The following is a 21,585-nucleotide window of genomic DNA, read 5'->3' on the forward strand; positions in this document are numbered from 1 at the left end:
CCCAGAAGCAGTGCGGCAGGCGCCAGCCTGCCCCGCACCTTCCCCCCTTCGCACTGGGCCCTGTCACTCTTTTCCTCTATAACAATACCATTAGGCCAGTGGCTCTCCGATGTTTGAATTTGCCTTTCTCTGAGTACGCGAAGGTACTGCATTTTTTCCTGGGTCTGCCGTTACTCAGATTTCTTGGGGGGGGGGGGGGCGATTTCTTATCCTTTGCTCTGAAACTCCGATCCCCCCCCCCGCCCCGCCATTCCTTAATTTCTGCCCTTTTGCCCTTTTGTTCCAGTCTCTGCACAAAAATTGGGGGTGGGAGGTTGCATAAAAGGAAGCTCAAGTAGTAGTGAGAAATTTAGTAATATTTTTGATACTTTTATGTTCTATTTCATCCTTCCTTTTTTACTGACGCAAGCTATGCTATTTTATCACCAGAAAATAAAATCAATCTATTTCACTTGGAGAAAAAAATAATTCAAGTTAGGTACATATGTGTGTGTGTATATATGTATGTAATAAATAAGATTTCCCAGTTGATAGGGAGGCCTCACTGATTTGGTTAAGTTGATTTGTACCCTGTTGAAAATGTTTTCTACTGACTGCACAGGGAATAACAGCTTTTAAACAGTATATTAAACTTTAAAAACATACCTTTACAAACAAAACCAGTGTGCTTTCAATATGATTTATATACTGATGGAGAGAATAAATCTATAGTGAGGTAGTCAGTGTTTTAATCGTTGCCATTTTTGATGAATGAATCATTATCCCTTTCTTATTCCTGGCTAAACTCATAGTATTAAGTATCAGATGGCTGAAAACTTCATAGAATATTACTGGATGGCTTTCACTCTGGCTTCAAAGGACAGACTTCAGCAGATCCTAAATTCAGATGAATCTAAACTGTTCAGATGAACTGTAGAAATTAATAACTTTGCAGATTAGCCCGTTTTCATTCAAAAGTCTTTATTTGAAAACTATTCTAAAAAAAAAACTATTCTAAAGTTTCATTCATGTAACCCATAAATTAGAGAAGTCCCTGTTTTCCCACTGATGAAAATGAGACTCAACAGATGACATTTTCATTTAATCATGCCACTAGTGAGAGTATCTCTGGGATTTGTTGTTCACACACTACATGTCATCCTAGCAGCAGCTAGAGTTCATTCGACATCTTCCAATGGAGACAGTGGTGAGGGTCTATGGGTGACTGTGAATCACTGCAACACCCCTGAGATCTGTGTTATTTGTCCCTCATGAAAAGCATGGTTCACCTGCTCCCAAGCAGTCACCAAGAGAAAGAGGCCTTTTCACTCCCTGCCTTTTGTTACTATTTCACTGCACTACCCATACAAGCCCCTCAGGTTAATCTCAGAACTCAGGGGCAAAGTATGCAGAAGTTAGTCCCCAGACATTCAGCTGTCCCTGCTAGGGAGTCATACTCTAAATATAGACCCTTCAGGCAGCCTCTTTCTTAGAATGTTGAAATATGACACGCCGGCAGGAAGCTCCCCCTGTGAGGGGCCCCGGTGTGGGGGAGGCCCTTTCAGGAGGTGAGCCAGGGAGCCCAGAGGGCCCTGCTGGTGAATATTCGCAAGTCAAGTACGCATCACAGCTTTCTGGTCTTCAAAACTTTTATAGTCCAAACTTCTTTCCCCAGTCTCACACCCTTTTTTTTCTAAAAACCTTCACCACATTTGTTTTGCATCATCTCTTTATACTGTTCTTTTTGTCTCCCTTTTTTTCTCCTAGACAAGTGAATTCGATTTATGAAGACTTACTAACAAATTTAACTGTCCATCATTCAATTTTTGGCTGCTAAGTAATTATAGGAGTGGGTTTTGTTTGTTTTGAATATATACATTAGAACGAACGAAGCAGTATATAAAGCTTAACACAGCTTCAAGGACAAAAGTCCTCTTCCCGCTCCTTGCTGGTATAAAATATCTCCCTCCCCCACTTCAGTAAGTTTTCCAGTTTATTCCAATGTATAACTCCCAACTAAGATTTTCCCAGTTTGGCAGACTTTTCCCTGTCAGACCTTTCTCAGTTGAATCCATTCCTTCTTTAAAACTCACCCTTTCAATTTATCTCACCTCTTTGTCATTTAAAGCCACAATTTCTACCAAGGAACCTAGAAACTAGCATTTAAAATCTACTTTGCTCTCCATTATACAACCATCAACAACTATTTAATGGCATGTTATTTGCCTGACAGATTGTTTCAAAAGCCAAAAAAAAAAAAAAAAAAAAAAAAAAAGGAAAATCCTTAAGCATTTCCTCCAACAAGCCTGTTAAAAGTTCCTGAGCCTGCAGAAGGCTATGTGAAGCCCCTGCTGAAAGGGAACCTTTTGGCTCAAATTGGTATGTGGTCATATGGGCTAGGTGTCTTAGAGAGTGCCCCAAACAAAAAAGCATCAGCAGATGGTAACACTAATAGGACTGCAGAGAGTGAGGAAAAAAATATAGAAGATTGTTATTTTAAAAAGCTGCGTTACTTTTTGTATTTGCTTTTGTTTGCATATTGTGTAATAGTTAATTTTGTTTGGTTGCAGGCAACAGAAACCAAACTAGGTTAACTAAAACAATGAGGGATTGTAGAAGACCAGGGTCAGCTCTGAGGGGTATAGGTAGGAGGAATTCACAGACGGTCTCTTCAGGATGCCATAATTCCACTGATTTTCGGTGTTTTTTTTTTTTTTAATCTGCATTCAATATTTAAATTTTAGTAAGAGAGTATTGAGCTGGTCTGTTTTGGTCACAATGCCTACCCTTTTGCTGGGGGGAATGAAAGGGGTATTTAAAATGTAAAATGCACTTTCTTTTTTTACCCAGAGAGAAATATAAAGTTGTTTCAGATGTTGATTTGCAGGAGCCTTTTAACTACTTTGGATATTAACCCATTGTCCAGCTATGAATGAGGTGCTGGGGGCCTATGTACCACAGAATGTCTTAGTTGTAATTTTCACATTAGCTAAACATCAGAGAGGTACAGTTCAGAAGTGGTAAACACAGAGGATTGTAGTCTAAGTCCAAGTTATCTGGCTTTCCTGACAAGATTCCACAGGTTGTATTTACAGTGTCTTGCCCTCATTGTTGCCTGATCAACCTCTGACTTTTTCTGAAAGCAGAGGTCTCTATCAAGGAAAGACCCCCATTCATAGAGACTTACATATAAATCTAGATCTAGGGGTGCCTGGGTGGCTCAGGGATCACGGGATAGAGTCCCACATCAGGTTCCCCCCAGGGAGCCTGCTTCTCCCCCAGCCTATGTCTCTGCCTCTCTCTGTGCGTCTCTCATGAATAAATAAATAAAATCTTAAAAAAAAATCTAGATCTGAACAGCCGAAGCCATGCATTAACTCTGCATTCTCTCTCTTCCAGTGGGCCAAAAGGGAAGCTAAGTCCCATTAGGAGTGACAACTGAATAATTTACCCTGAGAAATACAATGGTCAGAGGGTACTGGAGGTTTCTGTAAGTTTTACCAGACCATTCTCCCTGTAAGCAAGCTACTACGTGGGAAGCCGCAACCTCAGAAGGTTGCTTAGTGAGCCTGAAATCAGAGCAAGGGCATTGGTTCACCTTAAGTAGTGGCTTTCAGCTAAGGAAGCTTGAAGTACTCTTCCAGATTATGGGGATGGCTCTGCCAAGGAAAGCTGAATGTTCCATTCATCTTAGCCAGGACTTCCTCTCCTTCCCAGACAGCGCTTGGGTGGGAACTAGGAACACTTTCCTCTGACTCTTCTTTTCATACATTCCTATGCTCAAGTAAGCTCCATGCTGCACATGATCTTTCTCTGAACACAGAATCACATAGTCGATTTGGTTTTCTGTTTGCTAAATTTCAGTCATATCCTCGTACTGCCTCCTAGAAGTTCCACTGATACGGATTTCTCTGACTTCTGCCTATTCCCAAACTCTCCAGTCTTGTGATTTACTCCCATATTGTCTGTGGATTGTGAAAGTTATACTCAGATAATAACCTTATATCTGAACTATTAAAGACCATCCCATTGTAGATCCCAATGTTCTGACACTATTTTATTACTTTTCCCAAAACATAAAAAAAAGTTCAATCATTGCTGACAGGTAGATCATTGAGCTCACCAAACTAATCAGTGAAACGGTTCCACACTAATTACTAGAGGCTGCATTCAGCCAATTTAATCTTGGTCTCATTGTTTCTCTAACACTTATTTTATTTAAAGGCGATATTCTCTATTTGTGCTCAAGTATATTTTGTAATGTTCTTTTATGCTATTTACTTTGTCGGTGTGCATGGCTTTTTGGACAGATACCTACTATGTAGCTGGGACTTCTACTCAGCCTTTTCTGTGTTACTACCTTCTGAGGGCTCCATGCCTCTTCCTTGCTAACCCGTGCAAGGGAAAGTGTGTAGCTCTCCTGTTTAGAACACTGGCCTAGTCAGAAGATTTATGCAATCTTAAACACTCTAATGAGCTCAGGGTTGTGTTATGTGCTAGGCCTCAAGACATTAAGATTGTTTGGAGTGAAGTGTGTAACACTCCCCATGAGTGAGAAAATGTGGGGCTTTTGGAGGCCATCACCCAACATCACTCTGTGACTCCCACTCTTTTTTCCCCCTCAAATGAAAATAGCTTTATAGTATTTTTTTTCCACAAAAGAATGCAGGCTGGGGGCGGGAAAGGGCAGAACAAAAAGAACAAAAGAAGTATTTAAGAAAGTAAAAAAACACAAAACAAAACAAAACAAAAAGCCACTCTCACTCCAGGTCTCCTTTTCTGATGGCTTTTTCGTTTCAGATCTGGGACCAGATTTCAGAGGAAATGATAGACATTAATAGCTGGGAGGAGGGGAGGCTGAAAGAGAGGTTGCTGTCCCAGGAGTTTAGGGAAGGAAGAGGCAATTTTTCAAAAAGTGTAAGTGGCCAGTAGCCCCAGGGGAAGATGCTGTCCCTTCCTGGTAATCCGAGGAAGGCAAACACAACTACGGAGAGATGGGATTACCAAAGAAGAAAGAGTAACAGGCCTGGTGTGGGGGAGGGAAAGAAGGGGGGCGGGCTCTCCTCTGCCGCACTGCTGGTGGGAGGGGAAATTAGGGACCCGAGTTGGTGGATGACGTAGCTCTCACGTGACCAAGAGCTGACGTGTGCAGAAGTCCTTCTTGTTCTGGTCCTTGTTCCCGTCTGAGTACCAGCTCCCCATTGCCCTGAGGGCCAGCGGGCCTGCGGCAGAGGGAAGGAGGAGGAGAAGAAGGAAATTGTCCCGGATCCTTGCAGGTCAGTGCCTGGGAGATTCCATAAAGTGGGGGGGGCCCAGGGCGTAGGGCGGAGACCGTCGCGGGTCCTGAGGCGCCTCCGCCGTCTCTTCCCCTCGCCAACAGCTTTCCCCGACATCTGTCCCGCCCGCAGCCCATTTCAATCCTGCGAAATGGTGATCAGGGGGCTGTTTGGGGAGGAGCCCAGAGAACGGGAGTGGGGAATCTGCGGGGAGCTGAGGCCGTAATCCGGAAAGGGAGCCGTGGCCTGGGTGTTGGCCCCCGGTCCTTCAGGACAGCGCCGGCGGGGAAAGGCTGGACATTCGGGGAGGGGGAAGGTGCAACGTGATGTGTCAGCAGAACCCTAAGACGGGTTAATAGGGGTGGGGAACCTTTGACAAACAGGCCCCTGAATTAGGAAAGAGTTTCATGTTCTGGGGACTGGTCGTCCACCAAGCACTCAGTAGCGGCCGTTTCCCGTCTTTCTGACTGTGGCTGTGTCTTCCTAACCATGGCTCTGTGTCTAGGGGGTCCAAGCCTCTCCCGGGTTGCCAGTCTTTCCGTAGGTTGCGGCACTACGCCAGGCAAGAGAAGAGGAAGGAAATTAACCCCAATCGGTGAAGGTCGATTTGAGGGTAAGACGATCTGGAGACCCTAAGAGGGGCGGTGGTGGGGGTAGGGAGAAGCCAGAGATGGCAATAATCTGGGTTAGGGCTGAGTCTGAGTGTGTTTCTTGCACTCTCGGGACTGTGGTGAAATGGCGTTCGGTGTGTGTGTGTATGTGTGTTGTGGGAGGGGAGGGCTGGGGTGTGGGGGTGGGGAAGAATGACAGAAGGGGAACCTATCAGAGAGTTTGTTCATAATCCTCCTCTCTCTCAACAGCACTTAGTCCCCATGATTTCGATCTGTCATCCTGCAGGTCTGCTGTAGCAGGTGGCACCACTTGAGGCGAGGGAGGAAGTTTCCTCGGATCAGTAGAGGTTGGTAGGCGTGGGGTCTGCCTGGAATAGGGGAGGGCCTGGAAATCAGCCACAGTTGGAGGAGTTCATCCAATCCGACCTTATTTCCCTAACATCCCTCCCGTTTCAGGTTAGGAAAGGGGCAGGCTTCTGCATGTTTTGGATGGCATAGAGGTTAAAAAAAATCTGACAGCGTGGATGGTGAATCAGGAAAGCTAGGAATGTGAACAATCAATCCATCAAGTCCTCCCTTCTCATTGGTTCTGGTCTCTCTGCAGATTGCAAGGGTTGTTGGGCGTGGCACACCTCCAGGGGAGGAAGAAGGGACAAAGTGCCTGTCTGGAGGAGGTTAGTGCAACAGTGCCACTCCCTGGGGACACCTGAGGTTGGGGCTGGCCCAGGCCCCAGCAGACACTAAGGGTTCCATTCCTTTATTTAGGCTCTGGGAGGGGGTGGGCTAGGGAGGGTAGAGGAAGTATATATAGGGTTTGTTAACAATCTGCATTTCCTACTGGCTACTCATTTACTCTCCTGTCCTCCTGTAACTCCCTGCATGGGACAACACAAAAGAGAAACTCAAACCCCATTTCCTTCCTGCACCCCCAGGTCTACCTCCAGTGTCAGCTGTTGTGGCCTTGAAGTGGCTGAAGACGATCACCTTTCACAGACGTGCACCCAGGCCCATAGCCCTTCTCTCCTAGCCTGAGTGAATACTTGGTTCCTTGGTCCCTGCTATTGTCAGGGACGATTGCATGGGCTACGCCAGGAAAGTAGGCTGGGTGACTGCGGGACTGGTGATTGGGGCTGGAGCCTGCTATTGCATTTACAGACTGACACGGGGAAGAAAACAGAACAAGGAGAAAATGGCTGAGGGTGGATCTGGGGATGTGGATGATGTTGGGGACTGTCCTGGGGCTAGGTACAATGACTGGTCTGATGATGATGATGACAACAGTGAGAACAAGGGTATAGTGTGGTACCCACCTTGGGCCCGGATTGGGACTGAGGCTGGAACCAGAGCAAGAGCCAGAGCAAGGGCCAGGGCTACTCGGGCTCGCCGGGCTGTTCAGAAACGGGCTTCCCCCAATTCTGACGATACTATTCTGTCCCCTCAAGAGCTGCAGAAAGTTCTTTGCTTGGTTGAGATGTCTGAAAAGCCTTATATTCTTGAAGCGGCTCTAATTGCTCTAGGTAACAATGCTGCGTATGCATTTAACAGAGATATTATTCGTGATCTGGGTGGTCTCCCAATTGTTGCAAAGATTCTCAATACTCGGGATCCGATAGTTAAGGAAAAGGCTTTAATTGTCCTGAATAACTTGAGTGTGAACGCTGAAAATCAGCGCAGGCTTAAGATATACATGAATCAAGTGTGTGATGACACAATCACCTCTCGCTTGAACTCATCGGTGCAGCTGGCTGGACTAAGATTGCTTACAAATATGACTGTTACTAATGAGTATCAGCACATGCTTGCTAATTCCATTTCAGACTTTTTTCGCTTATTTTCAGCGGGAAATGAAGAAACCAAATTCCAGGTGTTGAAACTCCTTTTGAATTTGGCTGAAAATCCAGCCATGGCTAGGGCACTGCTCAGAGCCCAAGTACCATCTTCACTGGGCTCCCTCTTTACTAAGAAGGAGAACAAAGAGGTTATTCTTAAGCTTCTGGTCATATTCGAGAACATAAATGACAATTTTAAATGTGAAGAAACTGAACCTGCTCAGGATCAATTCAGCGAAGGTTCACTGTTTTTCTTTTTAAAAGAATTTCAAGGGTGTGCTGACAAGATTCTGGGGATAGAAAGTCACCATGATTTTTTGGTGAAAGTAAAAGTTGGAAAATTCATGGCCAAACTGGCTGAGCGTATGTTCCCAAAGAGCCAGGAATGACTTCTTGATTTTGTAGTTTAGAAGCAACACACATTGTAAACTATTCCTTTTCTCCACCTTGTTTATATGGTAAAGGAATCCTTTTAGCTGCCAATTTTGAGTGATGAATATCATTGTATCATCAATGCTGAGTTGGTTTTCAAGTCTAAACTGGGTGAATGAATATCACTACCTATTCTGAAAATATGTTTGTTGCTTTTTATCTCATTGCCTAGATTGAAATATTTTTACTATTTCTTTTGCGTGACAGTGAACCGGTCGGTCATAAGTAAGCTCCCTCCTGTCATTTGCATTAACTTCGTGTATCATCAATAAACTTGTGTGTTAATGCCGAAAAAAAAGAAAGAAAAAAGAAAGAAAGCATTCATGTCCTTGGTTTATAATCTAGTTGGAGAGATAAGAAATATACAAACAAAAAGATAACAATATCTGGAGCATATGCTCATTGTCAAATGTGTGCTCTCAGAGCATAGAGGAAGCAAAGGCTTCTGTGGGATATAATAGCTACAAACTTCTGGAGGAAGCAACCATCGAAAATGAGTCCTGACTGGGTTAGGTAGTTAGGCTTTCCAAAAGCAAGAGTGAAGGGGCGTTAGAGGTAGGAGGCATAGAAGTAGGACGCCTTTTCCTATGACTGGGAGGAGATTAGTCACCTTAGAGTGGAGAGCGTGGGGATTGGAAGTAAATAAATTTGGAAAGCTGAGTGAAGCCAGTTTGTAGAGAGCTGTTTGCATATTATCCCACTGAACACAAAGAGCCAGGAAATATTTTTGACTAAAAAGAATAATTGGAATTCATATTGAGGTCTCTCGCTCACCAGCTATGCAGTGTCCGCAAAGGTGTGGAAACATGGATCCTACCAAACCCTGGTTGTAGGAATGAGTTTACACTGAGTTTGCACAGGTTTGTGGAGGGCCATTTGATAATACATATAAGCCTTAAAGCATGTAAAAACCCTTTGTCCTAAGGAAATAATTGAGTAATTGGCTAAAGACTGTATGTACAAGGCTCTTCATCCCAGCATTGTCTGAAACAGTAAGAATTGGAAGTAACCTAAGTGTAGCACACTGAATTTGTTAAATAAGTTAAGGAATGTTCACATGGTATATATGATAAATATGTCGATTCAAATCCATATTGCCCGGAGAAGATATTCATTCTGCATTGTTAAATGAGAAAGGTAGGTTAGATAGCAGTGTTCATAGAATGATTCTATTTCTTTTTCAAAGATAGTAAAACATATATTGAAGTAGACATTAACAACTGTGGAATTAAAAAAAAAAAACTGTGGAATTATAAATATCCAAACAGTAACTGGTATATTTGAGTGGAAGGATAATGAATGATCTTTACCATTTTACTTTTTATTCATTTATGTATTCTCATTTATATGAAATGAATATTGTTTTTTTGGAAATTTTTGTAAAAGAAAGTGTTGGGAATGAAGCAGGTGATTGGAGCATGTACTGAGTAGAAAACAATTTAGATTAAAAATGAGATAGGTTGAAGCTTCCTCTCTGAAATGATAGACGAGTGATGAAGATGGGGCTTGTCATGAAGATTAAGTTAAATAATACATGCAAAATACTTAGAATGTCCTGGCACAGAGCAGTTAATTAAGAAAAATGAGCACCCTTAACTCCCTAGAATGTAGGGTTGATGGTTTTTTTTGGTTGACCTTTGTTTTGCTGGGGGCATTCTGCCGTGTGTCAGTGTCATTTAGTAAATAATAACAATAAAGGTTAGCATTTATTAAGTGACTAGTGTGTAGAGTTCTGTCATTCCTGCAAGACAACTGTTAAAATAACTTCTCAAAGGAATAAGGTTTTCTTACTTCCAAGGACTCAGTATTTCCTCAGACATGATCCCACCAACCTCTACAACATATTCCTAGTGAGATCAGGAAAGGGTAAAATCCTCTGTTCAGTTACCATCTGCTTCCAGCCCCAGGCTTCCATATACCTATCTTAATGTTGTCTATATTAGATAAAAGGATCAGAAACTGATTGGCTTAAAGTCATTGCATATGGTGACCCTATTGAATCACATACTAGTGGAGACTCATTTGACACTAGTTTCATGGGTGGGCACTGGAAAAGGCAACTAACATTTTTCTTGCTCTATTATTAGGTAGGAGAAAGAGATTTGGGAGGGGAAGGCTAATCCACTTAAAATAAACTGAGTTTGAGGTATCTATGTGACATCCAGATGGAGACAGCCTATTGTCATTTGAATGTATTCAGCTGGCACTCAGAGGGAAAAAAAAGATTTGAGGGCCACCAGAGGATGAATGGTAATTGAGGACATGGTTGTAGATGTGTTTCCCAGAGAAAAGGTACAGACTGTAAGAGTGGAGAGGCGCCAAGAAGAACTTTGTAAGGAACTGTGGCAGTTGGAGAGAATTGAAACTGAGTGTATACCCATTCAGGCACTTTCACTATCCATATTTCTATATATTCTATGTGTAAAATTAGATGATACTATAAATAAATTTTGGGAGCCTGATTTAAAATTTTTCTAATTTTCTCCTAAAAAATATTCATTGGAAAGACTTGAGAAATTAGAGACAATGAGAACACAATTGTTTTCTGACCCAGGTATGGAGCTTGAACATTTAAAAACAATATTCACATGAAGCCATGTTGGATTTGGGGTGCTGAGTGACTTATTACTTAACATCATTTTAAAGGTGGGTAAAAATGAGGTTAAGTAATAAAAAGCCACCACATGGCAGGGGCATAGGCCTGACTAGCATCCATCTGCTCTTGGCAGATTTCTCCTCCTCTCCTTCCCTCCCACTTCTATCTTTATTTCCTCCTTCTGGGAGATGACTGGCTGCAGGCTCTCTGTGCCTCTGTGACCATTTAATTCCCATGACACCAGGTCAAGCACCAGTGGGCATTTAATACAGAATAATAATTCTCATTGCTGTGGTAATGTGGTGGCCCAAGGTGTGACTGGATGCCAAAAATTTTCTGGAAGTCTTGTTGAACAGAGACTGGGAAGGAACTAGTCTTAGCGTGGCACAGCCCTATGTACCCTGTGTGTACTTTTGATGTCCCACACCTGGTAGTATTTGGAACCTAATCACCTGGACTTTGGGAAGTGCTATGTGAGACAGATGTGTGACAGCCTGGTCCAAGAAGGCCATATGGCTGGTCAAGTCACACACTGATGACCTGATGTTTTCATATTAGCGAATGCTACTCTCAGGCATTTTGGGAAGGGTACAGCTCTAGGATTGTGGCCAGGATTGTGGCAAATCATGGGGGCAGAGAGGAGGCAGTGTTCTTTCTTTAGAGATGATGGCAGTCCTGAGAAACCAGGGAAATTAGAAACTCAGAGGATATTTTGGTTTTGTTCTCATCTAATGGTTTTAGGAATTTGAGTGGATCTACCTCAGTCAAATGTGTTCAAAGGTAATTTTACAAAAATAATAGAGTATAGTTCTTTTATAAATTGTCACCCAAAGCATAATATTGTAAGGCTCAGAAAACTGGCTTTCTTTTTTTAAATTTGTTTTTTACTTGCCTTGTCTCAATAAATATCCCAAGTGTTGGTTTAGCAAATTGATGTGGTTCAGGCAAATTTTGTGTTTATACCTCTTTTTTTGGTTAATTTCTCTGTTAAATTCCCTTGAAAATGGTTTTTCTAAGAATGACTATGACTATTTTCAATATTATCATTGTACATTAGTTTTACATCACTTCCAGACTGAAGGTTTTTTTCCTGGTTTCTCTATTTGAACAATGGTTCTTCTTTGCCTTTAAACAAGAACTATCTTACTGCCATCTTGGGGTGCAGAGAACTAGGATAATAGTCCCTGATCTGCCCTGCCCCGAGGTGTGGTATTAAGCAGGAGAACAGATATTCATGTTTCAGAATGGTGTACTTCCACACTTGATTCTGTCCTTTGGGTCCTCCTCAGGCCTTGTGGTAAGGGTTTGGACGACATGTGTGTTTGGAGAGGCCTGGGGAGAGGAAGAAGGGAGGTGGGGAGAGCAGGACGTGCTATTGGATGGGTCACTTTACCTTAGAGGTTCATGCACAAATAGTTCAGTCCACCATTGAGTTGGGCTTAGTGTAACTCTTTGGCCCTGTTGACCATTTATATTTCAAAAAGTGAAAAAGTAAGCATAATAATACAAAGTCTTTGCTTGAGCAGTCCTCTGTTTATTGAGCATTCCTGAGTTTGCAGAGAAAAGAACATATAAAGTGGGGTATAATTTCTTCTTGAAAATAAAAAAGAATGATAATTTATTACTATTAGAAAGATAATTACCAAGTAGGTCAGGTTACCAGTGTTTGATGCTCAAAACGTTCTCTCCCTAACATCAATCTGTATCAGAAACCAAATTATCATCAGATGATACTTTATTTAGTATTCAGGGAATCAGGACAAGCTGTTTTAGCTAGATATTGGTGCCACCAAAGCAGAAGAAACTGGTGCATTCATGTCTGCTGTGGGAATTGACTTGTTGCAAAAATCAAATACTTGTATTCAATAGTTAGAGCATATTTCTCCCTGGACACAACTATAAATTTTGTGTGTTTGGATACCCCCATGACAGAGGCAGAGTATCAGTGGATGGCAGTTTTATGACTATAAAGATGTATTATCAATTAGCTTTCGTACAGAGTTTGAGAGATGTATACTTTTACAGCAGGAGGAAACTAGTATTTGCAATGCATTCTTCCCTACATGTTGATTAGTTCCTCCCTTTTCTGGATTATTTTTGTTTGATGAGTAATGATAATTTGTTATTAAATTTTTCCGAAACCCAAGCAAAATGAATGGTCACTTCTTTAATTACTTTTTTCCATTTCCATTTCAGTCTTCTGTTCACTGAAATGTGATTTAACTGTGTTCACGCTAATTTTTATGGCTTTCTTTTGATAAACTGTAATGACAATCCAGACAATGACATGGATTCATAAAGCAAAACTTTTAGTTTTTACTTTCTTTTATCATTTAAAATGAGTTAAAGGGATTCCCTTTTTCTATTAGAAAAATGGAATTTAGGCAGGAACAAATAAAAGCAACAATATTTTATAAATTGGAAATCCATTCAAACTGACTTGGACAATGATTCATTATAATCAGTTACTTTTTTTTTTTTTAATCAGTTACTTTTTAACATCATCAATCTTCACCTCTTGTTAAGGTGGTCCTTGTAATCTACAGTTGAAAATTGGAAGTATTAAATCACACCATGTCACCTATGAAAATTCAATAAATTCCAGTTTGTTTTCTTCTAATATAAAGATTAAATCTTTATGTTGTGAATATCATAACTTGTGAATGTCTATAAATGTATACCACACATATGTGATTGTTTGTTTAGGTGGATATGGTTATAACCAGTGGATTATTAAGATATTAGTAACACCCCGGAATTGTCTTTCAGCTATTTTTAAACTACTGATAGATGTCCCAGATATATTTGTTTTAATGTGGAGAGGGGAAGGATTTTTTCCAGCTTATTTTGATTCTTTTTTTAATTTATTTTTTATTGGTGTTCAATTTGCCAACATATAGAATAACACCCAGTGCTCATCTCATCAAGTGCCCCCCACAGTGCCAGTCACCCAGTCACCCCCACCCCCCGCCCACCTCCCTTTCTACCATCCCTAGTTCGTTTCCCAGAGTTCGGAGTCTCTCACGTTCTGTCTCCCTTTCTGATATTTCCCACTCATCTTTTCTCCTTTCCACTTTATTCCCTTTCACTATTTTTTATATTCCCCAAATGAATGAGACCATATAATGTTTGTCCTTCTCAGACTGACTTATTTCACTCAGCATAATACCCTCCAGTTCCATCCACGTCGAAGCAAATGGTGGGTATTTGTTGTTTCTAATGGCTGAGTAATATTCCATTGTATGCATAGACCACATCTTTATCCACTCATCTTTCAATGGACACTGAGGCTCCTTCCACAGTTTGGCTATGGTGGACATTGCTGCTATAAACATCGGGGTGCAGGTGTCCCGGCGTTTCACTGATTCTGTATCTTTGGGGTAAATCCCCAGCAGTGCAATTGCTGGGTTGTAGGGCAGGTCTATTTTTAACTCTTTGAGGAACCTCCACACAGTTTTCCGGAGTGGCTGCACCAGTACACATTCCCACCAACAGTGCAGGAGGGTTCCCCATTCTCCACATCCTCTCCAACATTTGTTGTTTCCTGCCTTGTTAATTTTCCCCATTCTCACTGGTGTGAGGTGGTATCTCATTGTGGTTTTGATTTGTATTTCCCTGATGGCAAGTGATGCAGAGCATTTTCTCATGTGCTTGTTGGCCATGTCTATGTGTTCCTCTGTGAGATTTCTGTTCATGTCTTTTGCCCATTTCATGATTGTATTGTTTGTTTCTTTGCTGTTGAGTTTAATAAGTTCTTTATAGGTCTTGGATACTAGCCCTTTATCTGATAGGTCATTTGCAAATATCTTCTGAGGGGAAAGATTTTAAAAAGCATCTGGAGAGTATAGGCTCTGTATTGGTAGACAACATTATGCCCCCAGCTGGGCATTTGACTACTACTTTGAGACAGATTTGAGAGTTACCAGCATTCTGAGAAGTTATTTTTCACAATGAACTCAATTTTAATTTTCTTTATTGTGTTTTCTTAAACCACAGAAATAACTCATGCCTATTAAAAATTAAAACAGATAAACATATAAAGTAAAATATAAAACTACCCCCCTCTTTCCCATCTTTACAGTTACTCCTATTAAGTCCAATGTGTTCCATGCATATACAAACATAAATAATAATACTTATTTACATTGTTATCAGAAAATGAACTCATAGTCCATTGTTCTGTTTTGCAACTCTTATGTCACTTAAAATATATCACCTGTATCTTTCCACGCATCTCTTAGCTCATTTAACTTTGTTCACATTGTCTTTCTCTGGAGATGATTTACATTTTTAGGTAGTCATATCACTCAGCCTTTCTCTTTAGGGCTTCTAGGTTTGGGCTCATGCTGAGGCAGACTTTTCCCATCCCAGGATTTTAAAATAAGTTTTTATATTTTCTTCAAGCTTTTAAAAATGACAGTGTGTATATGAGTGTGTGTTTAATCCTTTTGGTATATATTATGTAAGTGGTATAAAGTAGAAAAGTAATTTTACTTTTTACTTCTTTTTCCCAGCCCCAGTCATTGAATATGCCATACTCTCCTTTACTTTTTGGCAAAGCTTTTCATAGTTATTAGTCTAGGTTATTTACAAAATGTTGTTCTCTGTAAATGGAAACATTATTGCTCTTTTTGCTATGTTTGAGGTATGGTACACTGAGGACTGTAGGTGAAGTCCTCTATCATGGAATCATTTTTATTAAAGATAAAGTTAATAGTACTGGGTTGTGACATTAGTAATTCATTGTATTGTGAGTCCATTATGAAAACATTTAAAATACCAGAAGGATAAATACAGTGTACTTTGGACTAGGAGAATGCCACAATCTGTAAAAGGTAGTCTAGCAGATGACTTCGTAAGTAGGACAACACTTCACTCAAAGCAATCTTAACATTGTCCTGGGATACATGATAATGAATGAACTGATCAGTGTATTTGATAATTTGAAAATGTACTAGCTAATTCAATCTTCCAAGCAGAAGAGTTATATATTGTTATATGTACCTTGGAACCAAAGATAAACTGATCCTTTTGAGTCATGGAATGAACTGTCAGATCTAGAGCACTTGAGCGCTATGAATTAAGACACTTCTGTGGACACTAACAAGATAAAGTGATATTCTTATAAAAAACTGGAAGAGGGCACCTGGGTGACTCAGTCGGTTAAGTGTCTGCCTTCGGGTCCTGGGATCAAGTCCCATATTGGGCTCCCTGTTCAGTGAGGAGTCTGCTTCTCCTCTGCCCTCCTTCCCCAAACGCTCCCCCCCCCTGCCCCGTTATGTGCGTAAGCACTCTCTCTCTCACAAAAAATAAATAAAATCATCCTTAGGGGAAAAAAGCTGGAAGAGATGGAGATTTAAACTTATAAAATACACCTGAATACAAAATAAGAAATAATATAATAAAAAATGAAATAAATATCAGTGGGACATTGACACTAAAATAATATTAGGCCAGAGTACAGCTTTTTCTTGCCCAACTTCTAAGTTCTATTTGTTTATATGTCTTATAATTTGCTAGTATTTTGATTTTACATTTATTATTAGTATTGTTTATATAGTTCTCCTTTATGTACTATCTTTAACAGGTTTGGGTTATAGGGTTGCTAGTGTTAGAAAATTCATTAGTGAGCTTCCAATTTTTTAATTCTTTTCTGGTAGAGCTTGAGTAACATAGGTATTGTCTCTTCTTTAAAGATTAGATAGAACTGAACTGCAAAATCATTTGCTTCTGGTTCCTTTTTTTGGGAAAGATTTTATTATTTATTTGACAGGGCACAAGCACAAGCAGCGGGAGTGGCAGAGGGAGAAGCAGGCTCCCCACCGAGCAGGGAGTCTGATGTGGGGATCAGCCAGCCCAACTGACTTGTGCACCCAGGCACCTCTACCCTGGTTCCTTTTTTAGTGGTAGATCTAGAATCACATTTCCAATCCTATCTCTAGTAATTTGTCTACTCAAACCCTCTGTTTCTTGAGTTAATGTTGGTAACTTCTATTAGGAAATCATCCATTACTTCTAGAATTTTTAATTTGATGTCATAGATTTATATGTAAAATTATAATTCTTTTAATTACATATATTTATGTAGTTAGACTCTTTATTATTCATAATTTGTATACTTTTGCTTTTTCTCTATTTTCACTGAGTTGTACTCATGAAGAATCTGTTTTATTGGTCTTTTCAATGAACCAGCCTTTAATTTATCACTTTTACAATTGTTTATCTTGGTCATTATTTTTATCTTTAACTTTTCTCATTTCTTCTATTTTAGGATATATTCTGTTGTATTTTTCCTTATCTAATTTTTTTTATGACAGTCACATAGAGAGAGAGAGAGAGAGAGAGAGGCAGAGACACAGGCAGAGGGAGAAGCAGGCTCCATGCACCGAGAGCCTGACGTGGGATTCGATCCCGGGTCTCCAGGATCGCGCCCTGGGCCAAAGGCAGGCGCCAAACCGCTGCACCACCCAGGGATCCCCTCCTTATCTAATTTTTAAAGAAGAATGTTTATTTCCTTTATTTATGCTCTTCTTAAATAATAATGGTAATTAAGACTTTATTTTTTCTCTGAATACAGCTTTAGTCATGCCCTATAGGCTTTGATATGATGTATTCCCTTTTTCTTTGTTTTCCAGATAGCTTGCAATTTTAGTTTTAACTTTCTCTTTGACCCAGTGGTTATTTTAAAGGACAATACTATATTATCAGGCAGTTACATTTTATGGTGCTCTTTTATTATTTATTTCTAATTTTGTTAAGATAAGAGGGTGTGCCTGTAAATTCTTTAATTTTTAAAATATATATCCTTATTCATATAATCTGAGTTTTTAAATTTGAAAATTTTATTTTTCAGTCCCCAAAATTACTTTTCTTGCTTTAATTATAGTCTTTGCAGTGGTATCATTATTTATTTTGCTAAAGATTATATCTGATTCCTTTGATTGTTCTATTTCAGTGGGAGATAATATAAATTTGCAGTTCACAGGCAATGGATATGAATAGTCACTTATGGAAATGATACAAGGGACTGGAGAAATTTGGAGGATCAAAAACTCCAAGGAAGGTCTTCTGGGAGCTATCCTGTGGAGGCAGGACTGGGATTTGACTGAAATTTGTTTGAAATCAATTTTATGATTCTGTGTTTATTTTTCCACCATATTCACATTTCCTTCACTGTTTCTTAGACATACCTAGTGATGCTTATCTAATAGTACATTAAAAAAATTTCAGAAAGTGTCTTGAAACTGTTACCCATCATTTACCTGTTCTCTCTCTGTCTCCCCAACCCCTTGCAGATCAGTAATGTATCAAATTAGCACAGTGTTCCAGCTATTGTATTTTGTGTTGATTACTTTAGTTGTAGGGTAAGAAAGCTGTGCTCAGAATTTAGTGTCTAGGTGAAAGCAGAGTGCAAGCAAATAAGTTGTGTAGAGACCATGGCTTGATGAACAGCCGATATCATTTCCCAATGGGCTCATCCTGCTTATGTCTCCCAGGAAAATCTCTCAAGAGTAAGAAGAAAGCATACAATTATTTACTAATGGATGGAGTGACAGACATTGAAAATTATTGAACATTTCGAAGTACTTTCTCACTGGAATACTGGAAAGAGAGTGCCATTTCCTTCTTCCCTTGAAGATGGTTTCTTATTTGATCTTAAAGTAGAGATTTAACATTGCACTGGGGATTATAAATATATACATATTTGCCTGTATGCTTATATGATAGAATATTATGTTTTGCTTATGATAGAACATTATGTTTTAGATATAAACCTGTGGTCTTGTTCTTCTCTACCACAATATTTCTTACTTTTTTCATTTTCCTCAGGAAAAATTTATGGAAGGGGTTTGGAAGCCCAAACATATGAAAATATCATACTAGATATAGTTGGTGCTCTGCCCTGAGATGTATCTGGTTACAGTTTTATTTGTATTCAGCCTGCTGAAGACTCAGTGTGTTCAATATGAGTCTTCATGTCTTCCTTCAATTGTGCCACAATCTCTTCATGTATTGCCTTTTCCTTATTCTTTCTAGTCTCTCTTTATGGAAATTCTTCCAGGCATATTTTAATTCTTTTCATTCTTTCTGCCATGTAGTCTAGCTTCTCATTTATATTTTGTATCACTTCATCTTTTTGGGCTCCATTCTGGGTAATTTTTTGAGATTTATGTTTGGATGTCTTAATTATCTCCTTGCTTTTGAGTTTACTTGTGCTAGGACCATACACATTTCACCAGTTCCAGATTATTTTTATGTTAATTTATATCCTTTAGTTATCCAACATGTAGGAAGTGTGAATTCAACCACACACCTATGGGTGGAGTTGGCCTGGGTTCTAATTGCTCCCAGAAGGCCCTTTATCTACCCACATCCTCACATAAAAGATAAGCAAAAAAGTATTTTTCCTGTGAGGAAAGGTTTTCTAGTCATCATTTTGTGTCCTGGTTGTGCTTCTCGGTAGGATCTGGGTTTAGACAGGAGCTCAGTACTAACTTCCCATCTTCCACTGCCTAGAAACATTGCCTTCTGTCACTAGGTAGGATTAAAACCCTAGTCCCAGGCCCTTAAAACCAATATCCATCTATTTGTCTTTATCTTCTGCTCACTGTTAGTTCCTTCTTTGCTTTCTGGGGAATTCCATTTCATTATTATGAGCTTGACTGTATTACTACTTTTAGAGAGGTGCATATTCTATCATTTCTGTGAGTTTCAGGTGGGAAGAGGAAAGTTTTCCAAGTCAGTTCAGACTTCCACTGACTGGAAACTTCTCAGATAGGTTTATTGGATTGGATTGTGTAGGTGACTTATGGTCCTATCTCTTAAGATACATTTGTGGGTGGGAGATGGCTGCTTTATATTAGTCCCAGCCAGATAGTATAGAGTCTTACCAAGCTTTCTATGTCCCAGCATAGCAATGGCAGGACGCAGCAGAAAAAGTCTTGATCAATCAAGGATGACCCAGAAGCAAATAGAGAGCCACCACGTCTGAAGGGGCCACAAGGAAGGAATGGGAATGTTGAATTTTGTAGATGACACTGGAACCATATGGACTCCTTCCTTCCAACAATTGTAAGGCACTCTATAAGCATCCTCAAACTTAAACACAACCATGGAGAAAATGGTAGATCTTGAACTGATCTTGACTGATTTCAGTCACCCCCATGTAGTGAGACAACAAAATGGAAATCATGAATATTGCTATAGAAAATAAAAGTTGGATGTCTTAAACACTTGAATTTGTGGACTGAGATTTATTCCAATTTCATGAAAATATATCTACATATATGTACATACAGATTTATTTATGGATAGTAAAACAGCTGGAAGGGTATATCACAGTGCATTAGCTATGGCATTCTGTAGCAGTGAGATTACAAGATATTTATAGTCTTTTTTGGCTAGGTAACTCTACTTTTCCTTATTTCAGCTCAAATTTCACTTCCTTAGGGAATTTTTCCTGTCCCTGTCTACTGCCTTAAGGATGTGTCTTGATCTTCTGGTATATGCTTTTTAATGTCTGTGTTCTAGTCCTTCTCTGTACTTATATGACATTATAATTATACATACACATGTGTGATTACTTGGTTAATGTATATACTCCACTAGGCTGTGAGCTTCATGAGTGCAAAGACTCAATCTGTTTTTCTCACCATTGTATTCTCAGTAACTTGCATAGGCACTTAATAAAGACTTATTAAATGAATTGATGAATACATTTCTGCATTGTTTGAATATTTTTACAATGATTGTAGTAATACTAACTTCATTATTAAAAGAAAATAAAAATCATCCTATTTAAAAAACAACAACAGATCATCTATTTAGTCTGATTCTTAATATCTTTGAGGGTCATACTAACCATCAAGAATATGTTGGTAATTATATTCTCTCTCTCCTGAAAAATCCATACACCCTACACTCCCTTCACTCCCAACACACAACCGTGCGTATACTTTCCAGGTATTTTTTTTTTTACTTGATCAGAGAACACTTGGTCTAAGTTAATCAGTATGGTCAGTGGGTGAGAATTCCTTGGATACTGGCCTAAGCCTGGCTGAGGGGCCACCAGGGAGGTGGTGGACTGGCAGGCAACTACCTTACTGGAAGGCTAGGTTACTCCTGGGTTCTCTGGAGTTTGGGAATAAGAGACTCACCAGGATGCACTCTCTGGGCCAGGTGAGAGGCAGCAGAAATGATTCAGGGCAGATTCTACTCAGGCATCATGGATAAAGGCTGAGAACAAGTGGGTCTTGGGGGCTTTCCGCACAGTTATCACTTCTCTGTGCTTCGTGGAAACCCTCAGCTGCAGAGATCTAGGAGGGATCTCATTCTGGTTTCCATTGGTAGGAACAATGCTTCCATTTATGCTGGGACTGAATCATCTCTATGGGAAACTGGAAGAGGGATGGAAATGGCCAAAGGCATTTACTCAGGTCACCTCCTTGGTCACCTGTCCATGTATATCCTTGGAATGAGCAACAGAGTTAGGTGCCCGAATGCAAAGAATGAGAGGCTCTGAAATATGGGAAGAGGTCAGGAGATAGCACCTTTCCTCACTCTTTTTTTTTTTAAGATTTTATTTATTTATTCATGAGAGACACACAGAGAGAGGGTGAGACATAGGCAGAAGGAGAAGCAGGCTCCCTGAAGGACTCGATTCCAGGATCTGGGGATCATGACCTGAGCCGAAGGCAGATGCTCAACCACTGAGCCACCCAGGTGCCCCTCCTTCCCTCACTCTTGACAAGACAGGGAGGATCAGACCATCTCTGCATCCCTCACACTCCACACTCTCAGCTGCCTCAGCCTCACACTTCTTCCCTTTGTCTAGAGTTGAATCTCATTGTTTAGAAGGATTC

The 21,585-nt window shown here is 40.2% G+C and overlaps 1 protein-coding gene across 4 annotated transcripts; it reads left to right on the forward strand.

Annotated features, from left to right (window-relative positions):
- The first annotated feature begins 5,087 nt into the window (after positions 1-5,087).
- Positions 5,088-10,589, forward strand: ARMCX3 (armadillo repeat containing X-linked 3). Of its 4 annotated transcripts, none has more exons than XM_038587885.1 (5): positions 5,088-5,255; positions 5,761-5,868; positions 6,116-6,213; positions 6,471-6,540; positions 6,799-10,589. In XM_038587885.1, the coding sequence occupies exon 5, from the start codon at positions 6,945-6,947 to the stop codon at positions 8,082-8,084; it is 1,140 nt and encodes a 379-aa protein (XP_038443813.1). In that variant the 5' UTR covers positions 5,088-5,255; positions 5,761-5,868; positions 6,116-6,213; positions 6,471-6,540; positions 6,799-6,944; the 3' UTR covers positions 8,085-10,589. The 4 variants fall into 4 exon arrangements, with proteins under 4 accessions (XP_038443813.1, XP_038443811.1, XP_038443814.1 ...); XM_038587883.1 differs by having other exon boundaries at positions 6,153-6,213; XM_038587886.1 differs by having other exon boundaries at positions 5,789-5,868.
- Positions 10,590-21,585: the final 10,996 nt, after the last annotated feature.

The sequence above is a fragment of the Canis lupus genome, chromosome X (genome assembly GCF_011100685.1).
Source record: "Canis lupus familiaris isolate Mischka breed German Shepherd chromosome X, alternate assembly UU_Cfam_GSD_1.0, whole genome shotgun sequence".
In the NCBI taxonomy this organism is placed as follows: Eukaryota; Metazoa; Chordata; class Mammalia; order Carnivora; family Canidae; genus Canis; species Canis lupus.

Excerpts from the sequence above, each read along its gene's own strand:
- ARMCX3 (XM_038587885.1), top strand. The coding sequence starts at position 6,945 with ATGGGCTACGCCAGGAAAGTAGGCTGGGTGACTGCGGGACTGGTGATT.